At 36.8% G+C, this 25,936-nt stretch overlaps 1 protein-coding gene across 1 annotated transcript in view; it reads right to left on the bottom strand.

Annotated features, from left to right (window-relative positions):
* Positions 1-25,936, bottom strand: part of HECTD2 (HECT domain E3 ubiquitin protein ligase 2) — a 106,053-nt gene that overhangs the window by 23,721 nt on the left and 56,396 nt on the right. Inside the window, exons 4-12 of the mRNA XM_063435141.1 lie at positions 17,187-17,289; positions 15,465-15,554; positions 13,870-13,934; positions 12,221-12,266; positions 10,876-10,985; positions 6,220-6,368; positions 4,456-4,579; positions 3,085-3,181; positions 2,063-2,170 (exon numbers count right to left, since the gene is read on the bottom strand). Coding sequence (XP_063291211.1) covers positions 2,063-2,170; positions 3,085-3,181; positions 4,456-4,579; positions 6,220-6,368; positions 10,876-10,985; positions 12,221-12,266; positions 13,870-13,934; positions 15,465-15,554; positions 17,187-17,289 — 892 coding nt within the window. The remainder of the gene's footprint in view (positions 1-2,062; positions 2,171-3,084; positions 3,182-4,455; positions 4,580-6,219; positions 6,369-10,875; positions 10,986-12,220; positions 12,267-13,869; positions 13,935-15,464; positions 15,555-17,186; positions 17,290-25,936) is intronic.

The raw sequence follows: 25,936 nt of genomic DNA, 5'->3' as shown, positions 1-25,936 counted from the left end.
AACTAAAAATATTAAAAATAAAAGCAAAATTTAAAAAAAAATTATCAGTTTTACATTTAATAATTTATACACACCAAGTGCAACTAAAGGAAACTAACTTGAAATTGATTATTATTCCTGATTGTTAAAAGTCCCAATACGACTAGGATTTCAATAAATTTTTAGAAGAAATAAAAAGAAAAAAAAAACATATTGCATGTAGTGAATTACAGTTTTAAAGCTAAACCTTTGCTAAATTTGGCATTCTGAGATTACAATTTTAATACCAGTAGATATTTAACCCCTGCTGCTACCTTTAGTGCATGATGGCCTATGCTATCAACAGGCATTAAATTCCTGCACTACATGATGACATAGACTATCATGTTCTTAAATGGCTAAAGAGCAACTCTACAACAAAACCACTACATTGAGATGTTTTTGTTTTGGTGTTTAAACACGCTACCCAAACAATCTGACAAATGTAAACATGGTAATTCCCGAGAAACAGTAATGTTTACATTAGCCACAAAGGATGCCTCTAGTGGCTGTAAATCAGTCATCAGAGGCACTTCCTTGAGAAGACTTTCAGTTATTAAAAGTCTTCTTGTTTGGCATTGCAGTGACTCTTATAGAGAAGCATTGGACTCTATTATTCTCTATATGAAGCATCCAATTCATATCTGAATTGGCGCTGAAAAAATTGGGGACACATACGGAACATGCACTACTCAGCGGTGGTGCTGCCGCAAAGACCAACATTTATACAAAATACAGGTTAAGGAACAGCGCACACAACAATACAGTTTCACATTTTGAAAACCTACTTAAAATCACCTATCTTAGCAAACACATTTGGGGATTTGGTCGAGTGCACATTTTTCTAAATATATTTGGGATTTAGACCAGATTTGGGTTGGGCATCCCACCATGCCCATCTGCTTCAGATGCCCCTTTAGAGGTGACCACAGGAACGTATAACTTTGAGGAGGTTTTGGTTAGCAATGTCACTTTAACGTTATTTTTTTTAGATATAAAGCAGATCTATGATATGCATTGTGAGCATATACCTAAAGCACTATCACTTTAATTGTTTAGTTTATAGACTGCATTTTTTTTTAAATTGCGTTTATCACATTAATTTTGCATTATATATATTTACAATGGTCTTGCAACAGATTAATAAAATACACTTTAGTTTATTTAGGAGTAGCACTATTTAATTTATCTCCCATGTTGGAATTAGTGTTGGACTCCCCGATATTGGGGTACTGTTAAGTAGTGGTGGGCTTAACACAATATGGCCATAAGGCCATATTAGTTTGCCGAGAGATTTTAAGTAGCCTAGTAAAATTGAAAACTGCATTTTCGTGTGTGGTCAGCTGACACTCTCAGCCAATCACAGTTGCCCATTCCTACTCAGGCTAATGCTTCCTCATTAGTTTGAGCAGCAAGACAGGATAAGCTGCTGGGAACTCTAGTATAGCATTAAGCCATTAAAACGGGTTTAACTCTGAATGACTGGATGGCGCCATGGGACTCCAGACACTGCCTCCACTTCACTGAGATGAAGCAGTTACAGTGCTTATACGGTCCAATTAAGTTCCTTCGGCCACATTATCTAATTCAGGGAGGAGCAGCTGCAAGACTGTGCAGTGCTGAACTACCATTAAGTTTAATAGCTCCTTGTATTTTTAATGGGAAGGATATTAAACACTACTATTAAACTGACTGACAGACTCAGGGGGACTCTTAACACAGACAGCACTGAGTGATCTGAACTATAAAGCAACCTGCATTAGAATTGGACATAAGGATATCACTACCTTTTGTAGTCTGGCTACAAACAGTTAAGGAAGCTACAGACATTTTGTAAATTAAACGCAGCTCAATTTATTCCCAAGTGATCTGACATTAAACAAGAGAAAGCACCACTACACACTAGGCAACAAAACCAGTACAGTGGACAGCAGTGATAGGCTGCAAACGATGGAATTAGCCATTTGTTTAAGGGATCATGCCCTAAAATTTAGTTATTGCTCCTAGCAATTTATAGATAAGACTCTCTATTGTGTATGTTTACCTCATCAAGCGAATCGCTGACCAGCTGCAGCCTTCGGACTTTAATGTTGAGAAATAACATATTCATGTCGGGTTTTTGCCTTCGAGACACTTTATCCACAAGGCTTTGCTGTAAGGACAAAAATGTATTTAATAAACATAGAGCAAATAATGTTTCAACTCTAGGTCCGAGCTGGTTGGTGACAAACCTATGATGCCGCTAGAGTTGGAGTTACACCTTTGGCAGCTAAGAGGTTATTCTCTGTATGTGCAGCATTTTGAAGTAAAACACTGGAAATACAGACTGCATGCACCATGACCACTTCAAGTCACTGAAGTGGTGATGGTGCTTGGAGAAACCCTTTAAAATATAATTTAGACTGTTATACACCTACAAATGTATAGTGTGTGTGTCTGTGTGTATGTATATATACACATCCACACACACTATTCACACTATATTTGAAACGTGCTGCAGAAAATATTTTAGATCTCTGTGTGTGTGTGTCTATATATATATATACACACACAAACAAACTGCCTGGCCAAAAGAAAAATCACCACCAAAAAAAAAAAAAAAAAAAAAAAAAAAAAAGGTCACACTCTTATATTTCATTGGACGGCCTTTAGCTTTGATTACGGCACGCATTCGCTGTGACATTGTTTTAGTAAGCTTCTGCAATGTCACAAGATTTATTTCCGTCCAGTGTTGCATAACATTTTCACCAAGCTGCTATTTTGTACTCTGCATCCATGTTCTTGTTTAATTCTTCAAAGCTGTTTAAATAATATCTTATTACTAATTATTACTCATTATCTTATTATCTTCTTACTAACTTTGTTTGCACAAAGAACCTTGTACCAGATGTTTCCCAGTAGATGTTTAGTAAATATTTTAGGGAACAAACAAACAAAGCTGCAGTTCGGTCAAGCTGACCCTTCTCTCACTACGAATGTGTACCATACAAGATACTCTGTTTTTAGGACCTCCTCCGATGGCTGATACGCCTGCAAAAGTCCTTCTCCTGTATCAGTTATTCTCACCCGTGCAATGCTGATCATCTGCTGTTCTGAATCCTTTTGAATGATTACTTTTTTTGCAGCAATGGATATGATGAAGGGAAACTGACAAAATGAGAATCTACAAGAAAGAAAAAAAAATAATCTAAATCTGTTTACAAGATTGCACCCATTTATAGGACTAAATATGAAGTGAATCTAATAATAAGAATCACAATTATTGAGCATCATGAGAAATGTAGTGTGAAAAGTTTGCCAGAACTTCTCTAATATCTGGATGAACCAAACTACTGCTACAATTTTTGATGTTTTTGTTGTTTTTTAGGAATTCTTTTATGTGATATCATTTTTTAGATGATTATTCAGTATCAAGATGTGAAACGTGGCATTGTCCTAAATATATATGTTACCCAATTTTTTTCAAAATGTATTATGTAACTAATACTAGCTTATATTGCACCGGAATTCCAAAAAGAAAATGGAATTTGCTTAAACGATAAGCTGAATTCTTAAAATGTGCATGGTTTTCAGTTAATGCCACACGAGAGATCATAAAACATTAAATCTGAACGCTTGAACGCTATAAATGATCTGCCAAATAACAGTTTCCTTTCTGCAATGCTACCTTTTGATTACAAAACTCAATAAACACAGAATGTTTAAAAAACATTCAATCTGAAAGTCATTTCCTGAGAGACCCAGCAATCCGTTCATTTGTCATATGATGCCACCTTGTGGCCAATGCACTTACATACAGTGTGGTGAGTGGAGAGTTTTGTCTGATTACATATAGTAATATAGATCTTGATCCTCCAAAAAGAACAGAGGTATAGCTGCATGCAACTAGGCATTAGGCTAAAGCAGTCTATTGTTAACTGACCCTACAGAAATGGGAGCTGGAATTCTGAAATTGCAATACTGATTTGAATATTTTGCATTGCACCCTGGAAGTGTCTTGGAGACACAATCTTTAACCAAACGCTACACTGCAAATGTCACTTATTCGTTTTACGAAAATGTTGAGCCTGATTGTTTCAGGCCCAGCCATGGACCAGTAAAGTTTGGATTAGAATCCTGGGCATCACTCACATAGCATATCTAGAATTTAGGCATTTCACAATTTTGTTCCAATGAGGACACAGACAAAACCTAGACTGCTGGTATGCCTTGAAGACTGAGTGGGGAATTTCTGTTATGCTATTTTACGATATATTTGGACAGAATAAAATAACAGTCTCTTTAATTTAACCTGCTACGATTTGATAATGTTGGTATGTATGGCGCTATTTGTAAATATTAATTTAGTATCCATGGCGATTGCTCTTTACTGAATTTTGGGCCAGAATTGATCTATACATATGACACAAATATTCACACAAAGTAAATAAATCCAACCTGTGAGAGTTTCCATAAAATTGCCAGGTTTGATATTCTTCCATGAGATCAATATGATCCAAAGTGGAATTGTAGAAATCCGTGTAAGCAATTAAAGGTGGATTACAGAGAGTGTTTGCAGCATCTGTGAAGATACAGTGAGACATTATGTAATTATCCAACCAAATATTTATACTACCAACGGTGTATGGAAGTAGTATATCAAGAACATTTTAGAGAAATAACAGGATTCTGAATCTCTGCTTAGGTAGTAAAGTGAATTTACTAAAAGTGAAATCTTTCAAAAGTTTAGCATGTCAAATTCCAGGAAGGTGCCAGACAATAACAGCATGGTAGTTGAAGTGTTTCTTTAAATCCAAATGTTAGAAGCTTTGTACAAAAGAAAATATAGCGGTAAATAAAACAGCATCTTGTCTATAATTATGCATAGATAAAGGTGAGGGTTCACTTCTTGTTTTTAGGAATTTAAAATCTTAAAACCTATAGTTCCCAGCACTCTGCCTTAAATATATTGTATTAGGAGATCAGGCATATTTGCTCAGCTCAGACAGGCCCTGGACCATACGTAGGCACACCAAAGCACCATTGATGTTTTATAATATATATATTTTTAAGTTTTGCATTAGCACACGTCCATTATGCTAGTGCAATTTTTTTTATTTTTAAAGGATATGAATAAGAAAAAAATATATAAGAAAAAAAATTTGAAAATGGTATGCACTCAAACAAAAAACTTAAAAGTTTGCATGATCTACTTAGTTCAACTCGTGTGATTTAGGAATGTATAGAACTACGCCTCAGCAAGAAGTGTCGAGGCTTGATGATATTTATGCTATTTTAAAAAGTATCTGTGCATTATCGTTGCTCTGGTGAACATGATAGCACTTCCATTTTCAATATAGATGAAGTAGAAAAAAAAGCATAAAACTCTACTAATTGGCCAAAAGCGTAAAGGCCTTTTACCAGAGGGAGTGGTGAGAAAAATATTTTCAACGTGACATCCTGAGAACGCTCTATGACTACATTATGACCAGAGGCAACATTGCTGTTGATTGAAGAAATAGATGCCAGATGCTGATATGGGTTGGATTTACATGAGAGATAGATAGAGAAAGACTGGCTTATTCATCATTAAAGTGACACTTTAACCCCTTAAGGACCAAACTTCTGGAATAAAAGGGAATCATGACATGTCACACATGTCATGTGTCCTTAAGGGGTTAAACACCATAACCACTGTTGTGTGCTGTTTTCAAACAGTTTGATATGCAATTGGTTCTCGCTGGAGTCTGCACTCCTTACATTCTTCTGTGACACTCGCAGACAGTGAAGGATGTCCTTATAGGGACATTGCTGAAAAAGAATGGGAACGTCCATATTTGCTATATCACATAAGATAGGAAAGGAACACTCTGTACCTGTGGCACTCAGACAAGTATTAAACCATTTAATAATGGTTTAACTTCTTACTGTAGGAACTGCTTTAGGTGACTCATGGCACCATTACCACAACAGAAACATGTAGTGATAACGGTGCTTAGAGTGTTTCTTTTGGATGTCACCTAAGTGTTTTCTTTTGAACCAATTCAGTATAAGTCACGTCACATATATCATCAGGCATTCAAAATAAAGTATCAAATATTAGCAGTTAATTTTCCAGTATTTGGATCTGATTTAATTTGTAACCTTGAATATTTTGTACAGCATCAACTCTTTGTGTTGCTAAACGAAAGACAAAAACTCATTGTGTTACATGAAACGTACTTAGTAATGCCAGAACTTTGGTTGCTGATGGAATCCACCAAATGCATTTTGCCAAAGGTGGAAAGTCTTCTGGTTTTGCAGGAAACAGCCGTAAAGAGATAAACTGCAGAAGTCTGTCAACCAACTGCTTGAACCTCTTCTGTGCCATCCTTATAAAAAGAGAACATGCTTTATTCACAAGGCATCCAGTATTTTATTTAACACTTTACTGGCTCTCTGTATGGGAGGCTTAACATGGTAAAAATGTGAAAGTTAATGTTAAACACGCCAAATGTACTGGTTCTACAATCTTTAGGCTGATGATGACAAACTATATATATATATATATATATATATATATATATATATATATATATATATATATATATTTTTTTTATTATTATTTATTTATTTAGTTTTTTTTTTTTTTTAAATGTATTTAGCTTCTTCAATGAGCTCTTGCCAAGTCAGTCTGTCTCATCTTTCTAGTTGTATATATAGAAACATTAAAATAAAAACTTGCTTTCAAATCCCAAGGGATAGGGAAAGAGGAAAAGGAATAAATGTTCAAAATATCACCCTCAACCAGTAAAAAATGCCCCCTTTCAAGGCTCAAAAAAAATACAAATAAATAAGCAAAATAATATAATGCAATTACCATGGGGTGTGGGTATTGAGAAAAATTAAAAAAGAGAGATAAAAATAAACTTATAACCAATAGATAATACTAGTGACCAAATACAAAAATATATTGTCCAATTGGTCCTTGATTATAATAATCAAATATGAAAGGGATTGATTGTACATTTATGACTGGCTAAGATTGTCATTGTACTGAAGTGACTAATATGCCATATTAACTACAAACAAGAAGGGACAGCTTACAGGGATTTACGATTATTGAAGCATTGTTTTGAAATTGGCTGAGTTATATTACACTGCTCTGAACACTTAAATGGCTGTTACTATAGTAAGTGAAGTGCGTATTACTGGCAAGTATGGGTATGTGTATGTGTGGCTCTTGTTTACACCACATGCGTCCAACGTGACACTTATCAGGTTAGTCTCTGAGCCAAACTACAGACTGGAAATATGGGAGTATAACTGGGGCGTTGGAGAGAGATAGAGTTTGTAAATTGCAAAATAGGCACACAATAAGGAACAGGAGATAACACTACAAGGGCTGTAAAGTTCTTTGTTGTTGACCTTGTGATTAATGTTGCAATACATTTTCACTTTTGTCAACAGCAGCTATCAGTTAAAAATAACTATTGGATCATGACATACCAATTTAAACATTAAGCTTGTTACATGTAACCGAGGGGTTAGAAACATTTGCAGAACTAGGGACCAAGAACAGTTGCATTTTCTATCGTACTGCTAAATGCATTTAACATATTCCAGCTTTGCAGTTTACTTATTCCATGGTAAGGTTATATCTATGTCCTGGCCGTGATGATACTAGGGGCAGAACAGAACTCTCATCCTCTGATTCTCTATGTGGCAAACGGCAAGAGAACAAAGTATTAGTTACACAAAAGCTTTAGGAAACAACTTTGGTAAGAGAGGTTTGGGCATATGGGCTATACTTGTAAATGCAAGCTGCGGTTATGAATAGATATGAATAGGTATACATAGCCCCACCCTGCATTTAGAAGTATAGCCCAGATTACCAAACCTCTCTTACCAATCGGTTTCCCAAAGCTTTCATCAATTACAATTTAAACGTAATGAGGTTTTGAGAAACCAAACAGTCATACTTTTCCTCTCTTATTAGTTCATGCTCCCGCAATCCCAGGCATCTCTTTGACACCTTTAACTCTCTTCTTCTCCCTGCTGTGGCCACTCCTCAAACCAACATTACAGCCGATAGCTTTGCATGCTACTTTACCGACAAGATTGAACAGCCAAAGAATTCTCCCCACCCTGCCTTTCTCTTTCTCAACCAAACGTAGATACACTATTATCGATATATTTTTTTGTTTCTTCTATATGGATTATATGATCTCCGTATTGGGTGCCACCACCGACTGGTAACTTCATTTACATTATTCTGTATCAAATATTGCTCCACTTCTATGTGTAAAATCAAACAAGATCATGCCTTTCCTACCCTTCAGACTTTCTCCCCACCTACTGAACAAGAGGTGGCTGCGCTTTTCCTTTCCTCTCACCCTATCACTTGCCTGCTTGATCCTGTCCCATCTCACCTTATCAGATCTCTCTCCCATTGTCTTGTGCCTTCCTTAACACTCATCTTCAACTTCTCGCTCTCTTTTGGCATTGTCCCTGCTGGCCTTAAACATGCCACTGTAGTACCCATCCTAAAACAAATATCTCTCAACTCGCCCCCCACTATCATCCTATATCTCTGCTACATTTTTCCTCAAAGCTTCTGGAAAAAGACTTGTCTTGACCAGTATGCCTCACTTCCTCAATTCCAACTCTCTCCTTGACCCTCTTCAATCTGGCTTTCGCCCCCTCCACTCTACTGAGACTGCTCTTATCAAAGTTACTAATGACCTAATCTTAGCTAAATCCAAAGGCCACTACTCCATACTAATTATTCTTGATCTCTCTGCTGCCTTTGACACCGTTGATCATGCTCTACTTCTTGAAACTCTTCAATCACTGTCTCTGTGACTCTGTCCTCTCGTGGTTTTCCTCTTATCTCTCCCAGCGCTCATTCAGGGTCTCCTTTTCTAATGATACCTCCTCCCTTCATCCTGTCTTAGTTGGAGTCCTCAAATGCTCTGTCCTTGGTACCCTTATATTTTTTACTACCCTTCAGACTTTCTCCCCACCTACTGAACAAGAGGTGGCTGCGCTTTTCATTTCCTCTCACTTGCCCGCTTGATCCTGTCCCATCTCACCTTATCAGATCTCTCTCCCCTTGTCTTGTGCCTTCCTTAACACTCATCTTCAACTTCTCGCTCTCTTTTGGCATTGTCCCTGCTGGCCTTAAACATGCCACTGTAGTACCCATCCTGAAAAAAAATATCTCTCAACCCACCCTCCCCCCCCCTATCATCCTATATCTCTGCTACATTTTTCCTCAAAGCTTCTGGAAAAAGACTTGTCTTGACCAGTATGCCTCACTTCCTCAATTCCAACTCTCTCCTTGACCCTCTTCAATCTGGCTTTCGCCCCCTCCACTCTACTGAGTCTGCTCTTATCAAAGTTACTAACGACCTAATCACAGCTAAATCCAAAGGCCACTACTCCATACTAATTCTTGTTGACCTCTCTGCTGCCTTTGACACCGTTGATCATGCTCTACTTCTCCAAACTCTTCAATCACTGTCTCTGTGACTCTGTCCTCTCGTGGTTTTCCTCTTATCTCTCCTAGCGCTCATTCAGTGTCTCCTTTTCTAATGATACCTCCTCCCTTCGTCCTGTCTTAGTTGGAGTCCTCCAATGCTCTGTCCTTGGTCCCCTTATATTTTTTCTTTATACTGCCTCTCTTGGCAAACGTATTACCTCATTTAGATTCCACTACCACCTGTACGCCAATGACACCCAGATATATCCCTCGTCTCCGGAACTCTCCCCTGCCGTCCTGAAACGTGTCACTGCTGGACTTTCTTCAGTCTCTGACTGGATGCCCTCCCGCTTTCTGAAACGCAATCACTCTAAAATTGAGCTCCTTGTCTTTCCTCCTCGTAATACTGATCCTCCTCTTTCGCTCTCCCTTCAAGTGAGTGTTGCCCACATCAGTCCATCCTCGCAAGCGCGCGGTCTTGGTGTCATACTTGATTCTGGCCTCACCTTTGAGCCTCACATGTTACCAAGTCCTGTAGATTCCATCTTAAAAAGCCCACATCTGCCCCTTTCTTACGCAAGATGCTACTAAGGAGCTATGCTCTAGTAATTTCCTGCATGGATTATTGTAACCCTCTCCTAATTGGTCTTCCCAAAAACCGTATTGCCCAGCCACAGTCTGTAATGAATGCTGCTGCCAGACCGATTTTCCTCTCTAGTCAGTCCTCTCACACCTCACCCCTCTGTCAGTCCTTACATTGGCTTCCTGTATCATACAGGAGTCAATTCAAAGTGCTAACCTTTACCTATAAAGCATTGACCAATTCTAGCCCCTATTATATCTCTTCACAGATCTGTAGGTATGCCCCTTTTCTGTCTCTCCACTCTGCCTGTGACCTTCTCCTGTCCGCTGCTACAGATGTATAGCCAAATCACACTTGCAGGACTTCTTGTGGGTGTCCCCTCCTGTGGAATAGCATGCCTTCCGCCATCAGACTCTCCCCTAGTCTTCAATCATTTAAGAACTGCCTTAAAACTCATCATTTTAGGAAACGTATGGCCTTCCAGAGTAACCTCTACCTCACATACCTGTCTCCTGCTCTCTCCTAAAGGAAGGCACTCTACTCACTCCTCCAGGTCTGATTCACTCCCATCTTATTTGATTGCTATTTCCGGTCCTATTGTGTTTTAAACCCCACCTCCTATAGACTGTAAGCTCGTTTGAGCAGGGTCCTCAACTACCTATCATTCCTGTAAGTTTTCTTGTGATTGTCTTATTTATAGTTAAATCCCCCTTCTTATAATATTGTAAAGCACTACGGAATCTGTTGGCACTATATAAATGACAATAATAATAATAATAATAATAATAAATTAAAGCCGTTAACTGTGTCAAGGTAAAAGAGTTGTTCTTACTTTTTAAACCAGTGAATTAGTAAATGGTGATCTGTATCGGTAAGCGTAGCGATCTGCCTGAGTAAATGAGCAAAAATAACATAGGTTGTCGTACTGCTGAATTGTGGATTCTAAAAAGGGAAAAAAGCTGAATTAATATAAATGTATAGATTTTGTAAATAAAATATATATAATTGCATGATCTGTTAGCTTTATTAAATGTGTGTGTGGCGTATGTATAGCCTAATAAATCACTATTAGCCACATCTCCGCAAGATATTAATCATACAGCCTCTCTACATGCTTCCTGAAAAGATATATCAGGGTTGTACCAGAGTGTTTACTTTAGGAATTGCAATGGTGTTCTTTTTATTTCTCTGCTTTAAAGGAAGTGTTCACAACTGTTAATTGCCTGTTCATGCTAACAGCATGTCCCCTGCCAGCAGCCTCCTGTGTGAGAAAAGTATCTCACAAGAAAACTGAAGAATTAATGCAATTGCAGTAGATAGAAAGAAGGATTCTTTAGAGCCTGTAGGCCTCATCTGAACAGCTAAGAAAATATAGGAGTAGGCAGTTGGGAAGGGAATTTTGAAGGACTAATGTGTATATTCTTGTTAAAGGCATTGTTCAAATTAAAAATATGCATTTTGTAACCTAGATATTCCTTTTAATAAGTGAATTTAACTGGGCACTGATTACAAACTACTACAAATAAAGGGGGGTTTGTATTTAAAAAAAAAATGTCTATTGGAAAAAATTATGCAGACATGGAAAGGGCACCAATGCAAAGTGCCTAATATGTCCATTAGTCTCCATGGTGACTGTCCCACTTTTAATACTTTAGAGCATTTTTCAAAACATGCATAACCCCAAAATGTATATATGTATGTTTGTTTTCATTTTTTTGTTGCAATGCTTTATGCTGTGCTATGTTATGAGACTGTATTGGTATGTTGCTGTAATGTTTTTTTCATGTTCCATGTGCAAACACGTTTGTATAGCTCCATATCGTGATGTCTAGCTGGTAAATGGAGAATTCACCCCCTATCAGAGTGCATACCTTGCACTCCAGCAGTCAAATGCCCTTTTCTTCAGTATGAGGGAAAATTAGGGCAAAACTTACTTTTTATATATCATTGTAATCATGTATTAAAAATGCAAAACAGTTAAAAGTATATAAGAGAAAGTAAAGCCATCTCAGGGTTCAGAAAATAGCAATATTCCGCATTTATGATGTGTAGAGAACCCCACAATAACCATTAATACCAAGTTCACATTATGCATTTTATAAAGTAATGAAATAATAGACAATTTTCTTCAAACATATATTCAGGTTAGCAGACAAAAAAAACACAAATCGCGTTACCTGTGTTAAAATAAAGTAGGCTCTGAGGTCATCTTTTGTTCTGGGTCTAGATAAAACAGTTAGAAAATAAATATATTTAATAATATATAATCCACCTATTGAGTTGAGTCAGCTTAACATGTTATATATGAAGATTTTACATTTCACTTTTACAGGGAATAATTGAGCTGCTGCTGGTTGGTTAGTGACCTATAAGCTCACATGGTGCTGACATGGAAATTGCAAATTTTCGGCCACAATAAAGTGGGGGGAAGAGAAGCCCTTTTTTTCCCCAGTTCAGCTATTTTGGCTTTATTTAGCAAATCTCACCTGAATTCTTTAAACTTTCTGGGCTACTGAATACCCTTGTCAACATTTGGAAACCTAATGGATATTGTAAGTTTCTATATGCTTTTACATTCATCACATGAGTATCGGGAGAAGAGGGGAAAACATTCATGCTTTACTTTTACAAACAGACATCTATCCAATACACAACTATGTGTTTGACTGCAATCACCAAATACTATAACATAGATTTATTTTCTTGCATAAAAATATAGTAAAAAAGTAACATTGCTTCACCGTGTGATGAGCTGATAGATCACCTGCAGTCAAACTCTCATAGTAAGTTTTGTCATTTATTAAGGTTTGGCAAAGCACCATAGGAGATGTAGATCTGGGGTCTACCTTTTGGCCTCCGAAATCAGGGTAAAGTAATGTCACAAACCAAATAATCATAAAAACAGTTTACATGTAGTGATGTCACGAACATAAAATTTTCCGTTCGCAAACGGCGAATGCGAACTTCCGCAAATGTTTGCGAACGGGCGAACCGGGGACCTGACACAGTCTGCCCCCAGGCGGTTTAGGCGGCCGCGAGGCCCCAGCCAGCGCGAGGCCTTAGGCGGCCGCCTAAACCGCCTAATTAGAGAGCCGCCACTGACGTGCAAGCTACACCCTAAACATGACAGCCATCTTTCACAACAATGTACTGCTATATACTCATACCCTCAGTGCAACTAGCCATGATATACGCACGTTCAGCCTAGCATGCTCAAATATAACACACTTCTGTCTAAAAAAAAATAATAATAATAATACAAAAAAAAAAAGAATGCAGCTTCAGAATTAATCTAAATTGTATACTAGGAGGTGGGAGGGTCTGGGAGGGAGGGTCTGCTGCTGATTGGCTGGAATGTGTCTGCTGACTGAGGTACAGGGTCAAAGTTTACTCAATGATGATGAATAGGGGGCGGACCGAAAATTGCATATCTTCGCCATCCGTGGCGAACGTGAACAAGCTATGTTCGCCAGGAACTATTCGCCAGCGAACCGTTCGGGACATCACTATTTACATGTTATATTAATTTTTTTATTTTCCACCTATTTAGACTGCTTCACTTTTATTGCATGTTTACACATGTGAATATGAGATGGGGGTGGAATAACTAACGGTGAACTATATATTATGGAAAAATAATGCCTTTTAGAGTTTTAGATCTTTTTTTTTATCATAATAGACTGCAACACCGAAAGTTGAGTGGTTTAGAGGTTTATAAATGTCAGAACATCAAGATAGCATTATTTCCCCTTAATAGAAGCTTAACCATTCTGTATATTTTATATTACATTAATTGATCCTTTTAATTAAATAACACTACACGTACCCTTTCCATTCTCTTAAGAGACTGTTAATAATTCCTTTAAGTACGGTTTTCTGGATATCTTGAGCCTAAAACAAAACAAAAATATATAACCAATTGGCTTGATTTCCAATTAAGAAACAAAAAATGAAAAACAACATACATTTTGCTTTTATTATATTTTTCAAAAACTGAAACTGTGGACAATAAATAATGATCAGTGAATGTATTAATTTAAATGGAATTCCTAGTATTTATTTATTTTTATTAAAGTTGGTTTGGCACATTTTACACCCCGGTAGAGTGCTTACTCAAAAGCAGTGATTATTGATTATTAAGTACCCTACCCTACGGTAGTGTCAAAAGTTTCATTTTATCATAAAATATCACTTCTAATATGGATTAATACATATGGATTTTAACTTAGCAGAGGGTAATCAGCTGTTTGTTTTGGCTTTGAGACTATGCCTGTCCTTATCAAGTTACTGGTGTATCTCAACTGAACTAAAGAGCAGTGTATTCTATGCATATTCAAATTCTCTGCTGATGCTCAAAGGCTGAGAAACATCTCTTTTACTGGGGTTACTGCTTATAAGACATGTCTAAATATATGAATGCAATGTTAGTCTGATGTATCTGATGTGGAGAAACTAATTTTCTTACATATGTCAATTTGGATTGTTTGAATAATGATTTGTTTCACAAAACCAATTCAGAAAAACAGTTTTACTACACAAACGCATTGTATTAGTAAATGCAATAAAATGTAACATTAAAAGCAAAGATGCATTAGTGCATTAGCAACTAGCAAGTACCATCAATGGATTAAATCAAACACCAATTTTGAGAAACATGGGCAACATGGTTTATTTATTAAAATATGGATTGTAGTTGTCTGGTTTGAAGTCAAGAATGCCTACATACTTGAATTTGTAATTTAGTAAATAAATTCCCTTGTGCATGTTGCTCCAACTCTATATCTCTATGTTTGCAAATGCAATAGATTTGATGCATGGCAATCTGTTAAAGGATCACTCCAAGCACGTTAACCAGTACCTTGCCGTAGTGGTTCTAGTGCCATGAGTGTCCTGGCAGCTCCCACATTGTAAGGAGTCAACCAGTTCTTTAACAATTTGACTTCTTACCTGACGCCATTTGCCATTCTGAAACTCCACTACAATTGCATGGAGTCATAAAATTATCTTGAGCAATGTTATCAGAATCCTCCAGTTCACTAAGGAATGTCCGGTACTCAGAGCATAAGAGTGGAGGCGCGGAGTGGCGCTCATCAGATCTTATGAAGTCAAACTGTTTAATTCCTTCTGATGGGTGGGCACCAGGACACTCCTGCCACTACTGCAAGCTGTAATAGTTATGGTACTTGGAGTATTCCTTAAATGCTTTATGTAGTGCCTAGTTTTTCATATTAAATACTATATAGAAATTGTATCAGCTGTCTATCCCTTTAATTGTGCTGGTGTGACTATATGATATTTCTATTGTTTCTACAACACAGGTGAGTAATGCATATTAATGTACCTTATTTAAAATAGAGAGAAGAATACAGATTCACATTTATGCAATACAGCATCATTGTTTTTTTTATAAAATACACTTACAGTGTTTAATAATGCATCATAAACAGCGTTCAGAAATTTCGTATTGATTCTGGAATCTTCAATGGTGTTAACAGAAGCATTTACATCTCTCTGTGAATATCAATAGACAAGTAGGAAATAATGAGAACACACAACGAGACGTATGAAAATGTAACCGAGCTTGTACGCTCTCCTATGCAGATACCGCACATTACAGTTAATACACATATAATATTATCAGAATTTATACAGAGCTAACATTTTGCGGTGTTCTACAATAATACATTTGAAATATAAAGTATTGGTAAAAACCTTGTTTAGAATGTCTTTAATACTGCTACCCTCGATCATTAAACATATATTTATGTTTTAAATGAAAACTCCAGCGTTGGAAAGGAATGCATTTCTTTCTAACTTTGGAAGGTTCCTGTTTATCGTTCGAGTACTGGGCAACCCTCCAGACTCCTTAACCCCTTAAGGACCAAACTTTTGGAATAAAAGGGAATCGTGACATGTCACACATGGCATGTGTCCTTAATGGGTTAAATGATATAAAATAAAAAGTTAGATAATTACTAATGATAATGTCCTGGCTAATCCAAATTCTCTCAAGGAGCAGATATTGGAGGCAGGGTTCCACAATGTTCCTCAATGTTCCAGCAAGCCTTCTCAAAATAATGCTTCTCTGAGTGCTCAAGGCGAATGATGAAGGGAAGCCTCCTTGATGCAAAATGAGGATGGGAAATATGCTGGCTGTCAGGTGATAGTTGGGAAATTCCTCCTCTTCTGAGACCATCCTGATTTATAATCTCTGGTGCAAACCAATGCTTCTCATACAGAAGCACTTTGGACCTACTCGGCCAACAAGAGTCTTCTCACAGAAAAGCAATAATTCCAATGCTACATTATTAGATGCATTCAAAGCTTTTGATAACAATGAAAATGGAGAATTTCCGCTATTGTAAGTCTTCACTGACTGATACATTTAAACATGACAATTTCTTAGAAATACAAATGCTTATATGTCAGACTGCATGGACCGGGTTTTTAGGCACCAAAATCACTACTATTATTAGATGTAATGGTTAAGCGCGTAGAGTGTCATCCACAAATTGTATTGGAAGTTGAAAGTTCACATTCAATGTTAGATATATAAACTCTGCACATGTTGAAATGTAGTTCATCACTGTTCCACACGTACCAAACTGTGAATTACATTGCTGCTCAAGCTGTTAAAAGTCGTCCTGAGCTTACAGATAAGCTCCATTAATGGAGCTATAGATATGACCACTCACTGAAGGGTGTAAAATACTCAGGGAGGTGAACTTGCATCGTGTATACCCACCATGCAGTTACATGCCATACAAGTACTTGTATGGCTAGGAGGAAGCATATATAGAAAGGATTAATCCTCATATTCTGATAAATCAAGTAATTTTGTATCCCAGTATTCTATATTTTAAGTAATCAGTAAAACGCCAGAAAAGTTACAGATTAAAAGATATATTTCCCTTTTGTGTACATGCAATTCATCTACGACAGCAGAAATATGAATATATATTGATGCAGAAACATGTGTTTGTGGTAACCTTTATAGTTTGATTTTGGTTGCTCAGAAGACAAGGTATGTATTTAAAAAGAACTACATACCACAATATTTTAGCTATTCAATTGAGCATTTTAACATATCTAAAAATAAAAAGAATTATTCATTGCACTCCATAGGATGTTTTAGAATACTACCTTAAAAGCAGTGTTTAATTCCACGAATGAATCAAACGTCGTTAAATAAAAATCATGCACGGCTTTCCATTCTCCTGTTGATTTCGCTTTATCCAAATCTGTCCTACAAAAAGAACAAAAATAAAGAATGAATAAATTGTGTGCAGCCAATGAATATTCACACCACACTGCACGCCTAATCAAGCTTCAAAGTGAGTGCTGCTTTCATGATCAGTAATTTCAGAGGGTTTGCTTGTAACTATGCATGCTTTTTAGCAGCACTCACTTAAATCAGAACAAACTGATAACTTCAGAATACAGCTAGATGTTTGTATATTAAATACATTTATTTCACAACCCGAGCAAGTTCTGCAAAAAAGGTTACTCTGTTTGCTTAACCATGATGCTGTTTTGGCACAACCAGAGCTTCTATCTTCTAAAAGGATGTCCTACAAAATGACATTTAAAGCAGCTCTCCCCTTTGTGGGTCTTTGTATGTTATGCAAAGACATCAGAAGGAAACATTGATTAGCACCACTAATCAAAGTTATACTTAAATGAGCTGTCCACCTGTGGACACCACCCGTGGGATCCTCCATAGAATAACTCTAATTGTAAGGGAGACGTAGCCTTTTTTTGTCATAGACGTATCGAGTTATAGCCGCTGCAAGTGACAAACACTGATTGTAAAAGTGATCAGTGTCATATTCTATTTTATCATATTTAGAGTTATATCTGATTATGCATGTATCATAACCTCTGTCCATGTTAAATAACGGTTATTTAAACAATAAAAATAAATAAATAGGGATATTATAGGGACCCAGATTACTTTATTTCAATAAAGTGGTCCGGGTGCCATGTTACCCACGTTTTAGCCCTGCAGCTAAAAACATTGATGCTCTATAGGAACACCAGTGTTTTCTTTGCATAACCTGCCTCGTGTGGATATCATACTAACCGCTACTAGAGGCGCTTCTATAAAATAGAGTTAAACACACTAGCCACCCAATGCTTTCCTACAGGTAAACTGTTAATTGGCTGAGATTATCAACATTGATGATCTCAGCCAAAGAGGCAGAGCTTCACAGAGGAAATCTAGGCGAGGTCAGAAAGATACGCAAGTCACCTTTTTAACCTTGGCAACATAGGCAGAGTCACCTACAAGGTGGCTAGGACACTATAGCTCTAGGAATACATATTCCCAACACTATAGTGTTACTTTAAAAAAAACTTGATGGCAGAAGCTCCACCTTTTGTGTTACCACCATCATAAGTGTAATGGAAGCCACTTTCACATTGAAAATAGCTGAATGAAGTCATCTTGCAGAATTACATTTTTTTTTTTTTTTTTTTAATGGGAAAACTTGTCACGGGGCTATATTTCCAGTTGGAAAATGAGTCACCAGGCTAATCCTACATACAAAATGTGTATCTACAAAATTCTCTTAAAAACAAAATAAAAAGTTAAAGGAACACTATAGGGTCAGGAACACAAACGTGTATTCCTGACCCTATAGTGTTAAACCCATCATTTAGATGGCTTGCCCCCCTTAAAGGTAAGAAAATGTACCTTATTTTCAGCGCCTCACGGGTCCCGACCCGCCTCCTTTTGCTGACATCAGAATTGAGAATCCTAGCCATTCCTATGGAAAAGCACTGGATTGGCTGAGATCATCAAGGGGTGGGGCCAAATACCAGCTTGGCCAATCAGCATCTCCTCATAGAGAAGCATTAAATCAATGCATCTCTATGGTGAGCCATCAGCACAAAGGCTGACTATACTCACCAGAATAACTACATAAAGCTGTAGTTGTTCTGGTGACTATAGGGCCCCTTTAAGAACCACTTTCATAGACTATCATTGTTTTCTGCAGGATGAAACGAAAGCAGCACTATACGTTTTTTTCCATTACATTAGCCTCCAACAAACAGCCACTGCGACTGCCAACCCTTTGCCTAACTGGATTCTATTTATAGATCGTCCTTTCTTGTGCTTCTGATTAGTTGTTTTTTTTGTTTCCTCTGCATATTTTGTTCTTGTATAACGTGTCTAGATGTTTATGGAGGAAATCATACGAAATAAAATTTGTAAAGAAAATCCAGACTCATCAAAATGAATGTTATAACACAAGTTATGTAATACTTACTTAATACTTTTGCATAATTCTGGAGAGTGTACTTCAAAAACATCTGTGACTATACTGATTAGAGTAGAGTAATGTAATGTTTGCTCATCTGCAGCACATCAAAGGTGGATACAATGTGTCAGCAAAAGCAATCCAATTTAATGTCAATACGTAATGCTACATAATATCAATAATTAATGCAGTGCGGACTATTGACATTTCAAAAACATAAACCCCAAGGTATTTAAATTATACCATTTCTGCACACAAGTAAAAAATGATAGTGATTACCAGGTACAAACTTTACGGTACGGCTGGTTTTATGAACATTAAAATGCTGAAAAGAGGGTCTGGAAAAATACAGAAAACTTAAAAAAATTCAAGTTTTTGTTTTTTATTTATTTATTTTTTAAGTCCAGCTTGTTGATGCCAATATTCACAAAATATAAAACTATACAAGGCCTGCTGTTAGACGTCTGAACAATACTGCCGTTGAACCCATTCAATGGCAATAATGTGTACTGTATACATGTTTGGACGCACTGCAAAGAAAGTTTCTTTATTGCAAAAGATTTTCAAAAAATGCACATACTACACAAAACAGGTCACTCATCAGCATTCGGTGCTGCAGCAAGATACCCAGGCAATATTTCCAGCACCTGTTTGAGTGTGTCATTCACAAAATATGGATGCAACAAGATCCCAAAAGCAGATTACAGATTTCTTCTAAACAAAGATCTTTCTAGATAAATTTTATCATTACCAACTCGATAAATGTATTATAAATGTATATTATAAAAGTCCACACTATCCCAGCATAGACTAACTCCACTCTTTGAGAATTTATGTACATGTACTAGACATAGGTCACACTTAGTATCTTGCTTATTAAGGATCACCAGATATGTTTTGAAGCTAATGCCGATGCAGGTTATTGGTCACCTTTTGGGACAATTTGCAAATAACCAGTTCTGTACACCTAAAGGAACACTCCACTGCCCAAATTCAAAATAAATAAAAATAATCATTTAGTAGAAATAACCCAAATAAAAACTTGCTTGCATTTAATTATGCGTCTTCCATTGGGGGTATGTATAAAACCAACTTTAAAAACTACAGTTCTCGTCTGAATCCTTTGCAAGCCCTCCCGATCTATCCCATCAACTCTCTCTGACTGTCCAATCAAATAAAATACAAAAATAGGACAGTGTCTTCACACATTTAGCTTTTCAGCAAGCTGAAGTGCTTTAGGGGTCTGGAAATTTTTTGGGGGAAAAAGTAACAATTTTTACACAAATCTGGCGTTGACTGAACATGTTGACAGTAATAACACTCCTATAATTCTCAGGCAGCCAGTACATGCATGGATCCGTGAAATACCAGCAATTCAGTGCTGTTACTAAAGGAGTATGATTGCGGACAGAATTCACACTCCTATCAATTTGTCAGCCAGCCCAGTACAGTAATTATTAACTGTTCAACTCCTAGCATTTAGCTGAGCTGTGCATGCAGTAACTCACAGGGAGGAGTAATGTGAAGTTGTGACATGGCACCTCATTGGCTGGTGGCCAGAGTTCCCAGATGCAGAGGACAGCATGCAGTGATTGGGAGAGGTAATATCGGTAAATAACAAGACTCAGACAGATTACTAGAAATATGCCAAAAAGCTCAAATAATTGGCAGAACCAATTACTGGTCTATCCCTAATGCTTATATTAAAAACCAAGAAGTAAATTGTATTTATAAAAGTGTAAATTAAAAGGCATGCTAGAAGTGCCAGGAATACGACACTATAATCCTGGCACTATAGCTGCCTCTACTCCCCCTCTACTCTAATTTCTGCATTCTGAATTCTAAACCTGAATTTTATTATTCATGAACAAAGTAACATAAAAGATATCGGTCCCTCAATAAAATATACTATTTCTGCATATCATTAATGAAAAAAACCAAACCATGTTCCTTTCTAGAACACAAGAAACTGTGAATTATAGTGTTTTTGGTGGGGTTTTTTTTTCCAGATCCCTTATTTAAGGGGTTAATGAGAACCCAAGTACTTCAAAAGATCTATGCCTTTTTCTATTAGCCCAATAATCAACTAATTTCTTGAAGTAAAAGGTTTTAAGAACAAAAACATTTATCAAGTCACAAGCAATACTCTTTGGTGCAACTTGACACAAAAATGGAGACTCCTCTAGCACCTAAACCTGGCTCATCTGCACCCATCTGGCTAACAGAAACATGTCACTTCTGCTATCTTTGGGAGAGGGGATAAATATTGTTCTAAAAACTCATATTAGGTGTATTATATATGGCTGTGTTATATTTTATTTTAAATTACAAAATAGTTTTTACTTTTGCATCCTACAATCTCTTCTAGGTGGTAATGTACAAACAAAACTGGCCACTAGATGGGAGTCTTGTGCTTTCAGGTGATCATATGAGACAAGAATTGGACCATGCAGTTTTCTAGTATTCCAGAGATATCAATGTATTGCAATTCTGAATATTTGCTATGGCTTCTACTTTAACCCCTTAAGGACCAAACTTCTGGAATAAAAGGGAATCATGACATGTCACACATGTCATGTGTCCTTAAGGGGTTAAAGCAGAATTTTATATGTAAAGGGTAAACAACATGCAAGATTGATTTCCAATCCAAACAAATGAATTGAGTTATAGAATTTACTTAAAGGGGTAATCCAGTCAGGAAAAAAAAAAAAAGAAGAAATCTAGTGTTGTTATTCACACTTAACTTATTTTGTACTTATTCATCAAATGTTATAATGCCTTAAAACGTACGATTTCTAAAATGCACACCCAAATCGTGAGCAATGCGTTATACCAAACAAAGAAACGCCAGTCACCCACACAAATTAGGTGCAATGTGTAAGTTATGTTACAATTAGTTGTGCACAGTGGTTGCTACTCTTTCATTTTCCTTCCGAAACTACAATGTTTCCACTTTGCTCAAAAATACTGCTTATGTGATGTTATGATTTGGGTTTATGAGAGTTGAAATTCACGGTTGTCTTTCTACACAAGAAAACTGGCAATTGAACTGCAACTCCCATAAATCCTTACAGGGCACATAAAGCACTGCTTATGGGAAACTTCAACTGTGCTATAGAAAAATAGACATGTCTGATTGGCAGAGTCATTATCTAGTTTAATAAGCTGCAAACTCTGCACATCCTAGAGTTTTGCAGCAAATGCAGGATCTTCCAACCTCGAGTACCTGCTTACTAGGTCAAATAGCTTGCTTCAATAAAGGGTCATGCATCACTTTAAGACAACAGTCTCCTTGAAAAGCTTTAGATTTGAAGGAGGCAGTTGTCTTACTCTGCTCCGGTGTCTGGTTTCGCTCACCTGCTTCTGGAAATTGATGCCCTGTTTTCTGTCATTAGTGCACTGCTCTGAAACGGATTTAGGTACTGGGGGAAGGCTGACAACTCCCCTAGCTGAGAGGCATGTCCAACAATGTAGTCTAACTTTACAGTGGGTTTATAAAACATCTATTACATACTTCTCAAAGTTTGCATTGTCTTCATGTTGGTTTGTATATTTGTTCAAAAGTGTTTGCTTGCTGGGTTAAAAAATATATATATTGTGAAGTGATGCATGTCCCTTTAATGCTTCCAGTTCTTCACCATTCACACACCTTGGCCCTCCGAACACCCAATCAAAATATTTATTGGAAGATTCTCCCATTGCTTGCACATATTATGTGATGCATGCAACATAGGTCTTTGCAAAACTAGTGCCTGGCCACTTGTCATATACTGTTAAAGACAGTCACCAAAACCTCTTTCTAGACAACTACAAATACTGTTCACTTTAAACTAGCCAACTTTCAAGTTATTTCAAACCTCTATAAAGGTTTCTGCATTACTACAGCTTTTCTTAATAAATCGTACTTTAATATTAGAAGAAAAAAAAACAAAAAACTACAAAACAGTATTTTTTATAATTTTTGGTATTTGCGTGAGTTTGAATAAATTCAAGACAGTTGGCTATTATTCCAGAATATCCGTACTGCATATTAATTTTGCCAAACACCACAATTTGTTCCCCAAGGCATTATTCGTAACGTGCACATACTCACACAGAGATAAATACAGTAGCTGTCCTTTCATACTTGAGTCGTGTATGGCATTGAACCACACTGCAATTGTCTGCAATTAGGCCCCTAATGTCCGATTTATTGAATTGCAATTTCAAAGGTTTTAGAAAAATAACCCCTAAGGGTATAATGTTCTTCTCGTGAATTTCTACTTTCCATCTTAGAAAGTATGATGATACATTTGGTGGAAGAAACAGGCATGAGTACAGTTTAGTAGCTAGGTGATTATCATAAATGACAGAGCCATTACATTTCTAAAAGGCTTATTAGAAACATGAAAATGTTATTTGAATTTGTGGTTCAGTCTACTTTAGAGTAACCTAATGTGGCTCTAAGTCAACAAATAACATAGGGTCACACATTGAATGACTTCGGTCTGTGTCCTCAAATTGGCCGCAAAACACTAATAACGTATGGTTTCATGACACCATTAACTCCTGTGGGTACACGCATGTCAGGTTCGTGGGCTTGGTCAGTTCTTGACCGGTAAGTGATGGAATGTTGTGGGTGCTGAAGACACTGGCAGTGGAACAAGAGCTTTGAAACGTGGTACTTTTTTCAACATAATAGTGGTGACAGTAATATCTGGCATGGCATTAATAAGGTGTTTAACTCAAAACACGTAACAAATTTGCATCAAAAGAGGTATACTGATAAGTGAAGTTTGTACGCTCTATAATGCACAAATTGTAATACAGAGTAAACTCATCCCTGGAGTTGCACCACAAGAGAACCATCCTAGAACCTTTAAAGGTGTTGGTTTGTTTGTCTATTAACCCCTTTTAAAGTTTGCTGTGTGTTTTGTCACAATATTGTAAAGCGTTACGGAATTTGTTGGCGCTATATAATTGATCTCTATAGCAAACTGATCTCTGAATTGGGCAGGTAAAAAAAGTAAATAATTTTTTAAAATATCAGGTTGGATTTACTATTGACACATTAATAGAACAAGGTATCTAAGCAACCATGTCCCAATATTGTGCCTTCCTGCACTTTCTTAGACCTGACCAAAAGGCAGGTATTGCGTCTGTGCTAAACTGAAATTTTCTCAAGTATCAAGACATTTAAGGGTCAGAATGATAGGTTCTACACGTGCAGTAAGGTGCAATAAACGTCATTTACAAAATAGCTATGTTAGATAGATTTTTGGATTGAATGGTTTAATCCCACACTGGCCGGATATGTTATTATTCTCAGATTTTCACCTAAGGATTACCACCTCAGATATTCCTAAAAAAAACTTGGGCCCGAATCAGAAACTAAACCCAGCTGGGTCCTACTCTTCTCGTGGATCCTGCCAAGGTAATTACTTATCAGTTGCTTGGCTTGGAGGAAATTCAAAGTCAACTGATCGTGTAGAGTTAAATTAGTTAATGGAGAAAAACATGGGAGGAATTTAGAAAAAGTGAGTGATTCCAAATATAGTTTACAAGCCTAACCTGGCACTCAGGAAAGAGTCTGAAAGTGTAATTAGATGGACAACATAGTATTACCAAAAATATTAAGAATCATTAAATTAGAAAGAAAGAAAAAAAAAACACCCCTAGCAAAATGTAGTGCAAGATTTTATTTTTTTATTTTTTATATGATGTATGAATAAGTTAGGGTTAAATAGACTCAGAAACCCAAAAATGACATCACCGCCAGAGGTGAGTAAACTGGTAAAGTGTGCACTGCAATCACACATTAATAAATAGAAACACCTAACTGTCTCTGAATAAGCAGACCACAAGTATTCAAAAATACTAAAATGCTGGGCAGCTAACCAGGTCAGCTGAGACGGCCTATCTTACGGTTGCCAAAAACATAACCCAGGTTTAAATTGATTCAAAATAAGAGAATCTACAAATTCACACTGATATAGTAAAAACATTTTAAAAATTCTGAACCTACATTTTATTTTTATGTTATAGGACGGTTGTGCTAAGAAATTGTAATTATGTATTTGTTTAGAAAGAAGATCATTTCTATTTAAATGGAAAATGGAGATATCAAAACGGTCAAAAAATATGACAAATTGATATCAGGAGCATAAGTAACAGAAAGAGCAGCAAGTGATTGCAAGTACCGTAAAGGGGTAATGCGTCTCCAAGAGTCTCTAGGCTTATACTGTTCAATAGACATGAGTTAAACAGCAAATCAGAATAAAAGTAGCAGCATGCCCAGCAGAGGGCAGTGTAACATGCTCTGCTGAAAGAATGAGAAGACAGTGACGGAACATACTGCTGCCTGAGGCTCGAGTAGCAGAGTGAGTAGACTTTACTCATGCATTGGAATGTGACAAAGGTAATATTCTGTGGTATTGAATTTTAAAACTTAACAATTACATCAAAGTAGATTTCTCATTTTATCTAATTTTTATGTAGAAGACTTGAGAATTGTAGCACAATATTAAAAGCTTCAATATAATACCAGGTATCACTGTTCACTCCTGCTCAACAAAATGGAAATCCACATTCATGGAAAAAAAAATAATGATTTGGCAAGCCTACCGGGGAACTATGGAGCCATGTGGACCT

Source organism: Pelobates fuscus, chromosome 10 (genome assembly GCF_036172605.1).
Source record: "Pelobates fuscus isolate aPelFus1 chromosome 10, aPelFus1.pri, whole genome shotgun sequence".
Taxonomy (NCBI): domain Eukaryota; kingdom Metazoa; phylum Chordata; class Amphibia; order Anura; family Pelobatidae; genus Pelobates; species Pelobates fuscus.
This window is presented reverse-complemented; position numbering and strand designations above follow the sequence as displayed.